The sequence below is a fragment of the Tasmannia lanceolata genome, unplaced genomic scaffold (genome assembly GCF_043159265.1).
Source record: "Tasmannia lanceolata isolate RefF3 unplaced genomic scaffold, GAP_Taslan_0.1 ptg000019l, whole genome shotgun sequence".
NCBI lineage: Eukaryota > Viridiplantae > Streptophyta > Magnoliopsida > Canellales > Winteraceae > Tasmannia > Tasmannia lanceolata.
This window is the reverse complement of record NW_027518696.1, coordinates 7,731,810-7,745,205: the sequence shown is the minus strand read 5'-3', so window position 1 is coordinate 7,745,205 and position 13,396 is coordinate 7,731,810. Positions and strand designations below refer to the sequence as shown.

The window sequence follows — 13,396 nt, the reverse complement described above, 5'->3', positions numbered from 1 at the left end:
TGTGTTGTTGTTTTACCCATTTGTGGGCCACACATTATCATCAGCTTTTATCCAAGCTGGAAATGGAAAGCTATTTCCCTAAAAAATCCAAAAAAGAAAAAGGACCCTATTCAAGTATTCATTCTACTTCTTTATTGGATCATCAAATACTCGTTGATTTTATGGTAAAAGTAGTCACATGGGTCCAACAAAATGAGTGTTGTGGATAAGAAAATGATATATTCACCCCTTTTTTTTATTTGGGACAGCCACCTCCGGTGTTAAAGAGTAGTCATAAATACAGTAGAGGGGGATGTCCCAAGTAATAAGTAGGGCCGAATATATTTCTTCCCTTCCGGATAACATCCATAGACCCCACATGTATAGATTTGCAAGTATAGCTGCTTTCCAGATCATAGACAATATACTGAACCTTCGGTACATGAACTTTGGAGAGATATTACCACGTGCTTCCCCTGGGCTCTGTTCACTTGTTTTCTAGCTGCAGGAAAAGAAAATAAAAGAAAGGAAAAGAAACTATGAGAAAATTTCGTTGTTCACTTAGCCGAGAAAGGAAAAGAAAGTATGCAGGCAAAGTGGTTTTCTCAGGAAAGTGATTTTCCCATCCTTTTGGTGAGAAAATTTAGAGGGAAAGTGTAAGAAAGTTGGTTTTCCACGTCATTATTTATATTTTCCACCTGTGTAATTCCGCTTTCCCGAGAAAACAAGTGAACGGCGGAAAATGTCAAATCATATCCAATCACAGGAAATTTTGGCTTACTTTCTTCTCCTTTCCTTTCTCAAGAAGGCAAGTGAACAGAGCCCTAAGGAGGTCATACCTAATGCAGGCCCCCATGTGAAAAGCATATATTCTGAGCGTTCGGTGTACACCTAAGCTAACTACTTGTAGGAAGATCCAAACCTTATTTTTCAAAAAAGTACGCTAGGGCACACTCCACAGGATGATCCAAACCATCCATTTTTTGGGCCACAACTTGAGTAGGTGATGCCCCAAAAATCATTTATGTAGGATGATATTAACACTCAGATCTGTGGGACTGCACATTATGAAAAACTTCAATCGATTGGAGGGTTAGGATCATCCTATGGAAATGATTTTTGGCGCCCAACCTATTTGCGTTGTGGCCTAGCAAATTGACAGTTTGGATCATCCTATGTAATGTGCCGTACCGTACTTTTTTTAAAAAAATACAGGATTGTACGGCCACCCATAATATAATTTTTCCTAATTGTAAGTCGTGATGAGTTTTATATGGTGTATGCCCGTATAGACGTATAGCGGCTTACACCATAAGATGATCCAAACTGTCCATTTGATGGGTTCAATGTAAACATGTTGTACCTCAAAAATCATTTCCATAGGATGATCACAACCCTCCGATCTATAGAGGTTTCCAAAATATGCAGTTCCTTTATAGATCAGGGGGCTAGAGGTTTCCAAAATATGCAGTTTCTTTATAGATCAGAGGGCTAGGATCATCCTGTGAAAATGATGTTTTGGACACAACCTATTTACCTTGCGGCCAATCAAATGAATGGTTTGGATCATCCAAAGGTGTAAGCCATACAATACTTCTTGAAAAATAAAATACCGGACAACTAGTTGCAGACTCGTGCGTTGCATGGGAACAAAAAACAAAGAAAAACAACAACAACAAAAACAAAATTAAATCTGGTGTTACCCACACAGCAACGTAAACAAGAACACAAAAGCATAGACATGAAAAGGGAGAAAAGGATTAATCTGTTACTTCATTTGTATTTTGATCGGGTATGTATTTAAGTACCTAGGTAAATTTATAGGGTAGAAAAGCAAAACGCTGAAGAGGGAGTAGTTATAGAGCGAAAAAGGGGAAAAAGAAAAGAAAAAGTCACTAAACTTGATTATAAGAAAGAAGAACTCTATGCTCACCTTGTGATGTTCCCGAAGGGAAAAAGAGAGAGAAAGAGAGGAGTTTTATAGGGAAGAAGAGATTTTATGCGCTTTGTGCATTTAAATGAGAGATTTTAGGGATAGATAAACTAAGGAAATTAGAGATTTTAGGGATAGATAAACTAAGGAATTTTATAAGGGAAAAGAAAGAAGAGTTCTATGGAATATGGGAATTGTAAAAACAAAGTCGTATGCTTATAGGCAAATGAATATTAGACGTTATTGATAAAAACAGCGACCAGTGCACGAGGCTCCCCATTGTGGGGTCTTGAGAGGGCTAGATGTACATAGCCTTACGCCTACTTTGCAGATAGGCTATTTTCGTGACCACCAGGTCACAATGGAGCAACCTTACCAACGCTTGCCCTCTAACATTAGACGTTATTGGTATTGATTAGAATTAGAAACACATAATAAAATTGAAAACAGGATATATAGGGCTACCACATGGTGCACTCCCAGCTTGTCAGATTCCGTTTTACTTATATATTAGTGGACAACCCGTGCACGGGACAAAAAACAAATAATTCGCAAAAATTTTGCCAGTATACTTAGGATATTGAGAAATAGAAACAATTTTGCTAAAATCATGGGATATAGTGGAGATTTTTTCTTCCAATAAATAGAAACAATTTTGCTAATATACATGAGATATTGAGTAATAGGAACAATTTTGCTAAAAACTGGGGGTATGTTGAGATTTTTTCTACAATCCAAGTTTTACGTTTTTTGAGGTGTGTCACTTTGCGCACCTACTTCGTCCAAGATTATTATTAGATTATTAGATTAGATACGGAGTTACAGTGTATGAAGTCTGGTAATAAGAGGTGATGTGGGTCAGATTCATTGATCGCCGGAATCTTCCCTTGATTGCCGGAATGTGACACACAGGGAGCTGGCATCCCTTTAACTGTACACGTGAAATTCTTAATGCCAGTTTTTGTTGGTATTCGGCAAACTGCTGTCATCCGGTACCTCGAAATGGGGTCTGTTTAGTTATTTTTTTGTAACTGAGATGGGAAACCCATGTCACTCCACGCTGATTTTTTCCTTCTTTGGCAATAAAAAACTATATCACGTCAATGGCGCAATAAGCAAGTGCCAAGTCCCAAAATTTGAAGACAAAATTGTCAAAACCCAGATGGGTAAATTTCTTAACGACTTGTTGAGAGTTTTGGGTCTCTGGATTTTACATATTGGAGAATGTTCTTTGCAATCTCGCTGAGGTATGTCTTAAATCATGATCCCAAAGTGCTTTGAAATTATACCTGTTTTCCTTTGTCCCTGTAACTTTTGTATCTATTGAACTTACTGAACTTGAGATTTGAGATGGGTTTATTTAACTGATTATGGAATTGGGAATTGTGGATAGAGATGGGTTTTTGGTTTTGAAGGTTTTGGATCTGTTTTTGCTTTGGTGAAAGTGGATTGGCCTGAGAAAAGTGGGTTTCGGCTCTGGAATTTAGGGTTGGGTTTGTTTTTCTTTATTCTCTCTTTGTGAAAGGTGCTTTCTTTTTTATTATAAATCTTGGATTTACAGGGTATGGTTTAGATAAAGAAACATTTCCTTTCCCAACCAGTAGAGTGTAGATAGTGTTGAAAGTCTGTATTTTTATCTTTATTGCTTCTTGAAGAGACTAGTCATGCTTTAGGGCTTTAGAGCTTCTTTTCTTTTTTTTCTGAAATGGCAAAGGGCTTTAGAGCTTGCAGCTTAGAAAAACTACATCAGGGATTTTAAGCTGATTTTTGTATGATTTTCTACAAGTAGTGGGATACAGATTAACTGTTGGGTTCTTTTTTTATTCCTTTCTATTTTCTGGTGTTCCTCCGAGAGAGAGAGAGAGAGAGAGAGAGAGAGAGAGCTTTATGAATTAGAGTCCTGAGAGAATATTTTATCAGAGAAAATTGAGTTTTCTGGACTTTTGGTGAATAGTACTTCTTCTTCTTCTTCTTCAATCAGAGGATTTAGGATTTGGGTTTCACTGTTTTTCTGTTTTTAGTAAACATGTCTTCTTCAAGACCCACACAATCATCTACTAGTTCTAGCAGAACCAAACAGAGTGCTAGAATTATAGCTCAAACCACTGTAGATGCAAAGCTCGATGCCGAATTCGAGGAATCTGGGAGTTCCTTTGATTACTCGCGATCAGTAACCCTAAACGCCTCAGTTTCTGCTGATCAACCTAGGTCAGGGAAAGTAACAGAATACCTGCAACACATACAGAAAGCAAAACTGATTCAACCATTTGGGTGCTTGTTAGCACTAGATGAGAAAACTTTTACGGTCATTGCCTACAGTGAAAATGCCCCTGAAATGCTAACCATGGTTAGCCATGCTGTTCCAAGTGTTGGCGACCACCCGGTTCTCGGCATTGGTACTGATGTGAGGACTATCTTTACATCTCCTAGCGCTGCTGCATTGCAAAAGGCCTTAGGTTTTGGCGAGGTTTCACTGTTGAATCCCATTTTAGTCCACTGTAAAACTTCCGGCAAGCCGTTCTATGCAATCATCCATAGGGTGACTGGGAGCCTTATCGTCGACTTTGAACCAGTAAAGCCTTATGAATCCCCAATGGCTGCTGCCGGGGCTCTTCAATCTTATAAGCTCGCGGCAAAGGCGATCTCTCGGTTGCAATCGTTACCCGGTGGAAGCCTAAAGAGGTTGATTGATACTGTCGTCCAAGGGGTTTTTGAACTTACCGGCTATGACAGGGTGATGGCCTATAAGTTCCATGAAGACGATCACGGGGAGGTCATATCGGAGGTTACGAAGCCGGACCTAGAACCTTATCTGGGTCTACATTATCCTGCCACAGATATCCCTCAGGCTGCTAGGTTTTTATTTATGAAGAATAAGGTTCGAATGATATGTGATTGCAATGCAAAACCCATGAAGGTTTATCAAGATGAGAAGCTTACATTTGATTTGACCTTATGCGGTTCGACTTTGAGAGCACCACATAGCTGTCACTTACAGTATATGGAAAACATGGGCTCTATTGCTTCGTTGGTTATGGCGGTGGTTATCAATGAACGGGAAGAAAAAGATGAAAACTCGGGGTCTGAACAACAACAGGAGCAGCCTAAGAGAAAGAGGCTCTGGGGGCTCGTGGTCTGCCATAACACGACTCCGAGGTTTGTTCCTTTCCCTCTGAGATATGCCTGTGAGTTTCTGGCGCAAGTTTTTGCTATCCATGTTAATAAGGAGTTGGAATTAGAGAACCAGATACAGGAAAAGAACATTTTGCGTACGCAGACACTACTTTGTGACATGCTTATGAGGGCTGCGCCTCTTGGTATTGTGACACAGAGCCCCAGTATATTGGATCTTGTAAAATGCGATGGTGCTGTCCTTCTATACCAAAATAAGATTTGGCGTCTTGGTATAGCTCCAACGGAGTCCCAGATACTTGATATCGCCCTATGGCTCTCTGAGTATCACATGGATTCTACTGGTTTGAGTACGGATAGCTTACACGATGCTGGCTATCCGGGGGCTCTCTCTCTTGGTGATGTAGTTTGTGGGATGGCAGCTGTGAGAATAAATTCTAAGGACACACTTTTCTGGTTCAGATCGCATACTGCTGCGGAAATCAGATGGGGTGGTGCAAAGCATGATCCAAATCAAAAGGATGATGGGAGGAAAATGCACCCAAGGTCATCATTCAAGGCATTCCTCGATGTGGTTAAGACGAGGAGTTCTCCTTGGGCTGATTATGAGATGGATGCCATTCATTCTTTGCAACTTATCCTAAGGGGATCTCTCAAAGAAGCTGAGAAAGTCGACACAGGTACCATGATTCATTCACGGCTTAATGACCTCAAGCTTGAAGGGGTGGTGGAATTGCAAGCAGTGACAAACGAGATGGTCCGATTGATTGAGACAGCCAGGGTACCAATTTTGGCCGTTGATGTAGATGGGCTTATTAATGGGTGGAATAAAAAGATTGCTGAAGTAACAGGTTTGTCAGTTGATCAAGTCATGGGAAAACATTTGCTTAACTTTGTGGAAGACTCCTCTGCTGACACTGTTAAGAGGATGCTTTACTTGGCACTGAAAGGTATGGCTTGCTTTAACTTGGTTTTGACTTCCTTTTCTATTACTTTAGGCCACATCCAATTGTTTGACTTCGGTGGGAAAGGAAAGGAAAATGGCGGGGCAAAAAAGAAAAAAAAAGAAAAAGAAATGGAAAATGAATAAAAAATGCTAGTTTTGTTGTAAAAAAGAAAGAAAAGCGTACAAGCCCAAAAAAGTTGTTGCAAATGGAAAATGAACAAAAGATGGTCGTTTTGTTGTCAAGAAAAGGAAGGAATCCAAGCCCGAAAGTTATTTTCTTTTTCACAAGTCCAAAATCCTCTCTTAGGAATTTGAAAGTGAGAAAATTCACCCAACTTTCCCTCCACATCATTTTCCCACGCCACTAAAGTGGCTCAACAAAATGACCGGATTTCTGTTTTTTAGGCTAAAAGCCCTACTTTCCACTAGAATCCGATAGATAGTGCATCAACTGAACACTGGCTTATTCGACTTTGCTATCCTCTCTCTCATGATAAAGGAAGCTGATTCTTAGTTTCTGTTAGTTGTTAAACTGCTTGACATGCTTGTTCTTTTTGTATTTTGATTTGTGATCAGGCCAAGAAGAGCAAAATGTTGAATTTGAGATGAAAACTCACCGTTCTCGGGATGATAGCGGCCCTGTGATTTTAATTGTTAATGCTTGTGCAAGTAGGGACCTTCATGAAAATGTTGTCGGAGTGTGCTTCGTAGCACAGGATATGACGAGTCATAAGAAGGTGATGGACAAGTTCACTCGGATTGAGGGAGATTACAAAACAATAGTACAGAATCTAAGCCCATTAATCCCTCCCATATTTGGCACAGATGAATTTGGGTGGTGCACTGAGTGGAACACAGCAATGATGAAATTGACAGGGTGGGAGAGGGATGACGTTATTGATAAAATGCTATTGGGTGAGGTTTTCGGGACCCAGATGGCATGTTGTCGTCTGAAGAATCAAGACGCATTCATAAATCTCGGTATTGCAATCAATAATGCAATGATGGGTCAGGAAACTGATAAGATCCCATTTGGGTTTTCCGTCCGCAATGGTAAATATGTGGACTGTCTACTTTCCATGAGTAAGAAAGTGGATGAAGATGCTATGGTCACAGGTATTTTTTGCTTCTTGAATATTGCTAGTCAAGAGTTGCAACAAGCACTTCACGTACAACGATTGTCGGAGCAAACTGCAATCAAAAGATTGAAGGCGTTGGCTTACATAAGGCAGGAGATCAAGAATCCTCTATCTGGCATTATATTTTCTCGGAAAGTGATAGAGGGTACTGACTTGTGCGAAGAACAGAGAGGGCTTTTATACACCAGCAAACAGTGCCAACACCAGATAAACAAGATTCTCGAGGACTTTGATCTCGAGAATATCATTAACGGGTACTCTAAAATAGTAAAATTGCACATGTGATGCATTAACTTTATTATATTATGCTCTGGAACTGCCGAAATATTGATTCTAAAAGCATTTTGTGATAGAATGTGGATTTCTTTTCCTTTTTATCATCTATTTCTTTATGTTTGGACAGTTCAGTTTCTGCCACCAGTACGTCTCTTCTGACCAATCTCTTTAAATCGTTTTTTTTTTCCAGTGAATTGGCTGAGTGACACCATCAAACAATGAAAAAATTTAAAACTAAAACTGGGAAAGAGAAAAGGGAGAAAAGTAAAAGAAAGGTTTGGAAAAACTACGAGAGATGATCTATAGAAGGGTGACCAGTAGATGTCAGTTAAAATTTAGTGTTAGGGAGGACCTAGGATGTTCAGAAAATGGAGTAAAAATAATTTATATAAGTTTCTTGGATGGATAAGGAACATTAAATAATTAATTACTCCCAACACCCCCACAATCCCATTCAATGTGAAATTGAATAAAACTTCCAGCAAAAAAGTAAACTCTTTGTTTCCATCTTCCATAACATTGATAGATTTTATAAAAAGTAAGTCTAGGCAATCGAAACCAAGCAATACACTGAATCTTGGGGAGAGTTCTATGATCTGTGGCTAGCTAGTTAAATTGACTAAGTTCCAAGTCTATGTCCATATCTTTAATTCATTGCTTTCAGTGGAACCACGATTTTCTTATGTGTTTACTTCGTATGTCAGCATCTTATGCAAATACGTCAAGTATATAGCGACTTATGACCTTTAGGATGTGTTATGTTAACCGATATTCAATTGGGTTTTGCCATAATAATCTGAACTATGTGTTTTCTGTTGAATGCCTGGCAGCTATTTGGATTTGGAAGTTGTCAATTTTACTCTGAAAGATGTGGTGATTACTGCTGTAAGTCAAGTCATGATTTCGAGCAATGGAAAGGGAATCAAAATTGTGTGTGATCCTTCTGAGGAATTCATGAATGAAAGTATATATGGAGACAATCTGAGGCTTCAGCAGATCCTGGCTGATTTCTTGTTAATTTCTGTGAAGTTCACTCCAAGTGGAGGACAGATTGAGATCAGTGGTAGCTTAATCAAAGATCGACTGGGTGAAAGTGTCCATCTTCTGCATTTGGAGCTCAGGTACTACTAACTTAACTTGCCTTCCTGTTACTCTTTTCCCTATATATGTTTTGCTTGTCCTCTTCTTTTTCTTTTCTTTTTTGAGTAGCTCTATCTATGTTTGCTTGACTTGTGAATGATTCTGATCCCCACCATGCTTGTGATCATGACTTTTTTAACATCACCCATATGAATTCTTAGACACATTTGTACTAGTTGTTTCATGTGATTAGGCTATGAGAGAATTCTGCTGTTTCTGTGTAATTACCATTCTATATCAAATTTCTTCGGAGTCTTTCACACCCTATGGGGTTGTTTGGATCAGGTGCATGTTAGCCATATGCAATGGGTTAAAGAACTAAAAGTGGGAACGCATCAATAGATAGATGAACATATTGAGGACCAAAAGGATGGGGGGGATTAACAGTGTAACTGGAAACTTTTCCTGTCATACAATTCCTGGGTGAAGCAGGGTTTTCTCTTTCTCCAGGCTTTTTGAAGAATATTTCATCGAAGGGAAAAAGTTTTCCATTGAAAATAGTGGAAACCTTGTTTTCCAAAGAACTCTTCCAAGAAAATTTTCGTTGTATCCAAATGACCCCTATGAAAAGACATTAGGTCTATTCGTAGTTCCAAAGTTTGGATTTAGGATTACTTTTGTGAGGCAAATGTTCAAAAATTTCGGGGAAGTTCATGAAAGTTCAGAAAAAATGCATTTGTCTTTCTATTTTAACGCGTATATCTACTTATTTTTCTAAATAAGATGCAATAAAATGCACGCAGGGATGGTTAACGGTACTTGTTTGCTAGGTTAAAATGTGACTTCAATTTTCTCTGTCATTTTCAGTAGTTTTGAATTTTGCACTGAATTTGCAAATAATGTATGAGAAATTGACAAATTATCGGTCACATTCGTTTTAATGCAAAAAACTCGTATCTAATTTGAAAAATGCAAGAAAATTATATATATATATATATATATATATATATATATATATATATATATATATATATATATATATATATATAGAGAGAGAGAGAGAGAGAGAGAGAGAGAGAGAGAGAACGGTTCCTACACACTTGTGTAGATAAGTTATCTACACACTAGCTTAAAATACAGTGGGGCCCACATTGTTTGGGTGATCCAAAGCATTCATTTGAAAGGCCCTCACATAGATAGGGTATCCACAAAAAATCAGATCCATAGGATCATCCTAACCATTTGAACTGTGGACGCAAAAAATGGACCAATTTGTGAAGGTTTATACACGTCCATTTTATCTCCACAAATCATAGGGTTGGGATGATCCTATGGATCTGATTTTTTATGGACACCCTATCTATGTGAGGGCCTCTCAAATGAATGGTTTGGATCACTCAAACAATGTGGCCCCCCACAGTATTTTAAGCTAGTGTGTAGATAACTTATCTACACAAGTGTGTAGGAACCGTTTTCTCATATATATATATATATATATATATATATATATATATATATATATATATATATATACAGTGGGGGCCCACATTGTTTGGGTGATCCAAGCCATCCATTTTAAAGCCCTCACATAGATAGGGTGTCTACAAAAAATCAGATCCATAGGATCATCCCAACCCTACGATTTGTGGAGGTAAAATGGATGTCTTTAAACCTTTACAAATTAGTCCGTTTTTTGCCTCCACAGTTCGAATGGTTAGGATGATCCTATGGATCTAATTTTTTGTGGACACCCTATCTATGTGAGGGCCTTAAAAATGAATGGTTTGGATCACCCAAATAATGTGGCCCCCACTGTATTTTAAGCTAGTGTGTAGATAACTTATCTACACATATGTGTAGGAACCGTTTTCTCTCTCTCTCTCTCTCTCTCTATATATATATATATATATATATATATATATATATATATATATATATATATATATATATATATATATATATATATATGAGGAAACTGTTGGTGCGCTTAAGCTCACCAAACTTATGGTGAGCTTAAGCGCCCAATCACATGGGGGCCCACTTTTTTAGGATGATCCAAAGCATTCATTTGAAAGTCCCTTATATAGATGGGGGGTGTACCAAAAATCAGCTCCATAGGATCATCCTAACCCCTCCATTTGTGGAGGACAAAAATGGACAGACACAAATCTGCCCCATTTTTGTCCTCCACAAATGGAGGGGTTAGGATGATCCTATGGAGCTGATTTTTGGTACACCCCCTATCTATGATAAGGCCTTGCAAATGAATGGTTTGGATCACCACAGAACATGTGGGAACCATGTGATTGGGGAGCTTAAGCGCACCATAAGTTTGGTGCGCTTAAGCTCACCAACAGTTTCCTCTCTCTCTCTCTCTCTCTCTCTCTCTATATATATATATATATATATATATATATATATATATATATTTGAAGAGAAAAGTGTTCCTGCGCAGGGAGCTCCCTGCGCTTAAGTGGTTTATAAAGCTCTGGTTACTTTTTGTGGACCCGCAAAGGTGGACCCGCTAAACGAACCAATGGGAGGCTTTTTAAGCCACTTAAGCGCAGGGAAGCTCCCTGCGCAGGAACACTTTCGTCATATTTAAATGGTAAGAAATTTTTATTTATTCGGGAGTTTTTAGAGTTTAAATGGGGTATAAAATTTGGGGAGCTTTTCAATATTTATTTCAAATGCATCTATTTCTCATAGCAGTGAACCACTAGCTTACTGTTTTGGGAAGTTGGGGCTGTAGGACAAGTCAAAGAGAGATCATACAATTTCTTATGCAAATGAAAATAGACCATGTTCGCTGCTTGAATTTTTAGCAAAGAGAAACTATGACTTTTTTGTAACGAAAATCTGTTATACCATCGTTTGTTTTTCTCTTGTTACTGGTAAGAAGCACCTAATACAATCAATCAACTCTGAGCTGTTTGTTCTTTGTCATTTAATCACGGACAGAGTGTTAAATATAGGTCCATCAGGAAATCTCAAGGCTTTCAGGGAAGGATCTACTTTTCAATAGCTATCCTAAGGAATCCCTGCATGATAAGTAGGGATTTCGTTTCTTGACCTTGAAACTTGTAATTTGGACCTCCGCCTTTAAGCTGTTTTTAAGTAGGCTTTATCAATATTACATGGCTAATCTTCTGTGACCAATGATAGAGAGCTTTAAGCCTAGGTCCATCGAGGAAATGACTGGGTTCGCTGACAATCATTTTAGTATATTCCATTAAATGAAGTATATTCCCTTTCTAGGGTCGAAACCATAGCTCAAATTGAATGATACTTCGAGTCGCAACCTTGATCCAAGCTTACACATCAAAGAAAAAAGAAAAAAAAATGGATTCACTTTCTTTACCTTGCAACTTCAATTAAGTATTATGAATCCCCAATTTCTTCAGTGAGAGAGAGAGTACTGTTCTTAATTCTTTTCTTTTCGATTCAAAATGTCATTCCTGACCAATGTTCCTTGTTAAATACTACAGGATCAGGCATTCGGGCAAGGGAATACCACAAGAACTGCTCTCCCAGATGTTTGAAAATGATGGAGGTGGAGATATCACAGAGGAAGGGATCAGCCTTCTCGTATGTAGGAAACTTCTTCAGCTCATGAATGGAGACGTCCGTTATCTCACCGAAGCAGGCCAGTCATCCTTCATCATTTCGGCTGAACTCGCTTCTGCACAGAGTTCTGGACGCACCCGAGTCTCGAGAAATCTCTCACCCGCAGCTACAAAGTAAACTCTACCTAGCATGCCACCCTGTTATCTTGTGCTGTTTTCTTTTGCTTCTGTTGTGTTGGGCTAACTTCTGTTGTACCATTAGGTATGAACTTTCTCCAAACATAAATGAGCTCTTTAATTGTTCACTTGTTACAAAACATGGACACCTTGAACCTTCTATATTGTAACGAAATTTATGTTGGAACTGAAAAATGCAAAGTTAAAAGGAATGATAAATGTGGGTGGATGATGTGGATCTAATGTGGTGCTCTTGTGGGTGTGTTATATATATAGAGAAATGCTAAACTGAAGGGCACACTTGCTATAACTCAGCCGCAAGGACACCCCCTTGGACCCACATCACTTAACCACATATATCATTCCTTTAATTTTGTAATTTTCAATTCCATCATAAATACAGTTTGGTGATAGAGATGCTGTGGGGTCCTTGTAGCTGGATTTTTGCAGGGGAGGGCCCTTCATTTGTTTTGCATGACTTGATTCTTGGTAGAGAAGATGCTGAAAGCAGCAACAAAATTTCCCTCATAATCTCATTGGGGCGCCATAAGATGCGCCATCGGAGTGGAGCTTATAATAAGCAGTGGCAGGAGTGGACTCTGACCAAAATTTCTTTCACATATAGCTGATGAAGATGTTTCTGTCATGAGGATTTGCTAAATAAACATTTTGACTTGTGTAAAATGGAGGCAAGCCAAGGAAACATCAACAGGGTAAGGTGTGAGGGGAGCATGGTGGTGGATGATGTTATTTCCAAGCTGATGATACTGTGAGGTTTCCTGAGAAAGATATATTTCCAAAATAAGTATAGAATCACTGCGGAGTTAAGGGGATTTAGAACTTTGAGAATGTGGGGTAAAACGTATGGTCGTCCCCCCCCCTAGAAAATTGCCCTACATTCAAGAGTCCCCAGGCCCCTGATTTGGCCAATGTAAAATCATGGGCTCTCCTAGGAATCTTGATAAAGGAAAAGAAATATGTTATCATACATTGTACAAATTTCATCAAAAGTTTAAGCTGTTGGAGATGGGCATTATTTAATCTTATATACTTTAACACTACCCCTCACGTGTGGCCCCTCTTTTCTTTTTCTTTTTTCCGGGCCTCTTTGTCTTTAACGTTGGCCTACACGTGGGACATGTGGCCCCTCTCTTTTTTGGGCTGACAA

General features: G+C 38.8%; 1 protein-coding gene across 1 annotated transcript; it reads left to right on the top strand.

Moving 5' to 3' along the window:
• The first annotated feature begins 2,751 nt into the window (after nt 1-2,751).
• Nucleotides 2,752-12,368, top strand: LOC143853521 (phytochrome A1-like). The gene is made up of 5 exons (XM_077363319.1): nt 2,752-3,159; nt 3,934-5,994; nt 6,567-7,383; nt 8,236-8,526; nt 11,974-12,368. Exons 2-5 carry the CDS (start codon nt 3,939-3,941, stop codon nt 12,227-12,229), a joined length of 3,420 nt encoding a protein of 1,139 aa, XP_077219434.1. The 5' UTR covers nt 2,752-3,159; nt 3,934-3,938; the 3' UTR covers nt 12,230-12,368.
• The last annotated feature ends 1,028 nt before the right edge of the window (nt 12,369-13,396 follow it).

Bases quoted from the DNA above. Each gene is read 5' to 3' on its own strand.
- LOC143853521 (XM_077363319.1), top strand. From the start codon at position 3,939: ATGTCTTCTTCAAGACCCACACAATCATCTACTAGTTCTAGCAGAACC. The intron at 7,384-8,235 runs GTACTCTAAAAT...AATGCCTGGCAG, and splicing joins CTCGAGAATATCATTAACGG to CTATTTGGATTTGGAAGTTG. The intron at 8,527-11,973 runs GTACTACTAACT...TAAATACTACAG, and splicing joins CTTCTGCATTTGGAGCTCAG to GATCAGGCATTCGGGCAAGG.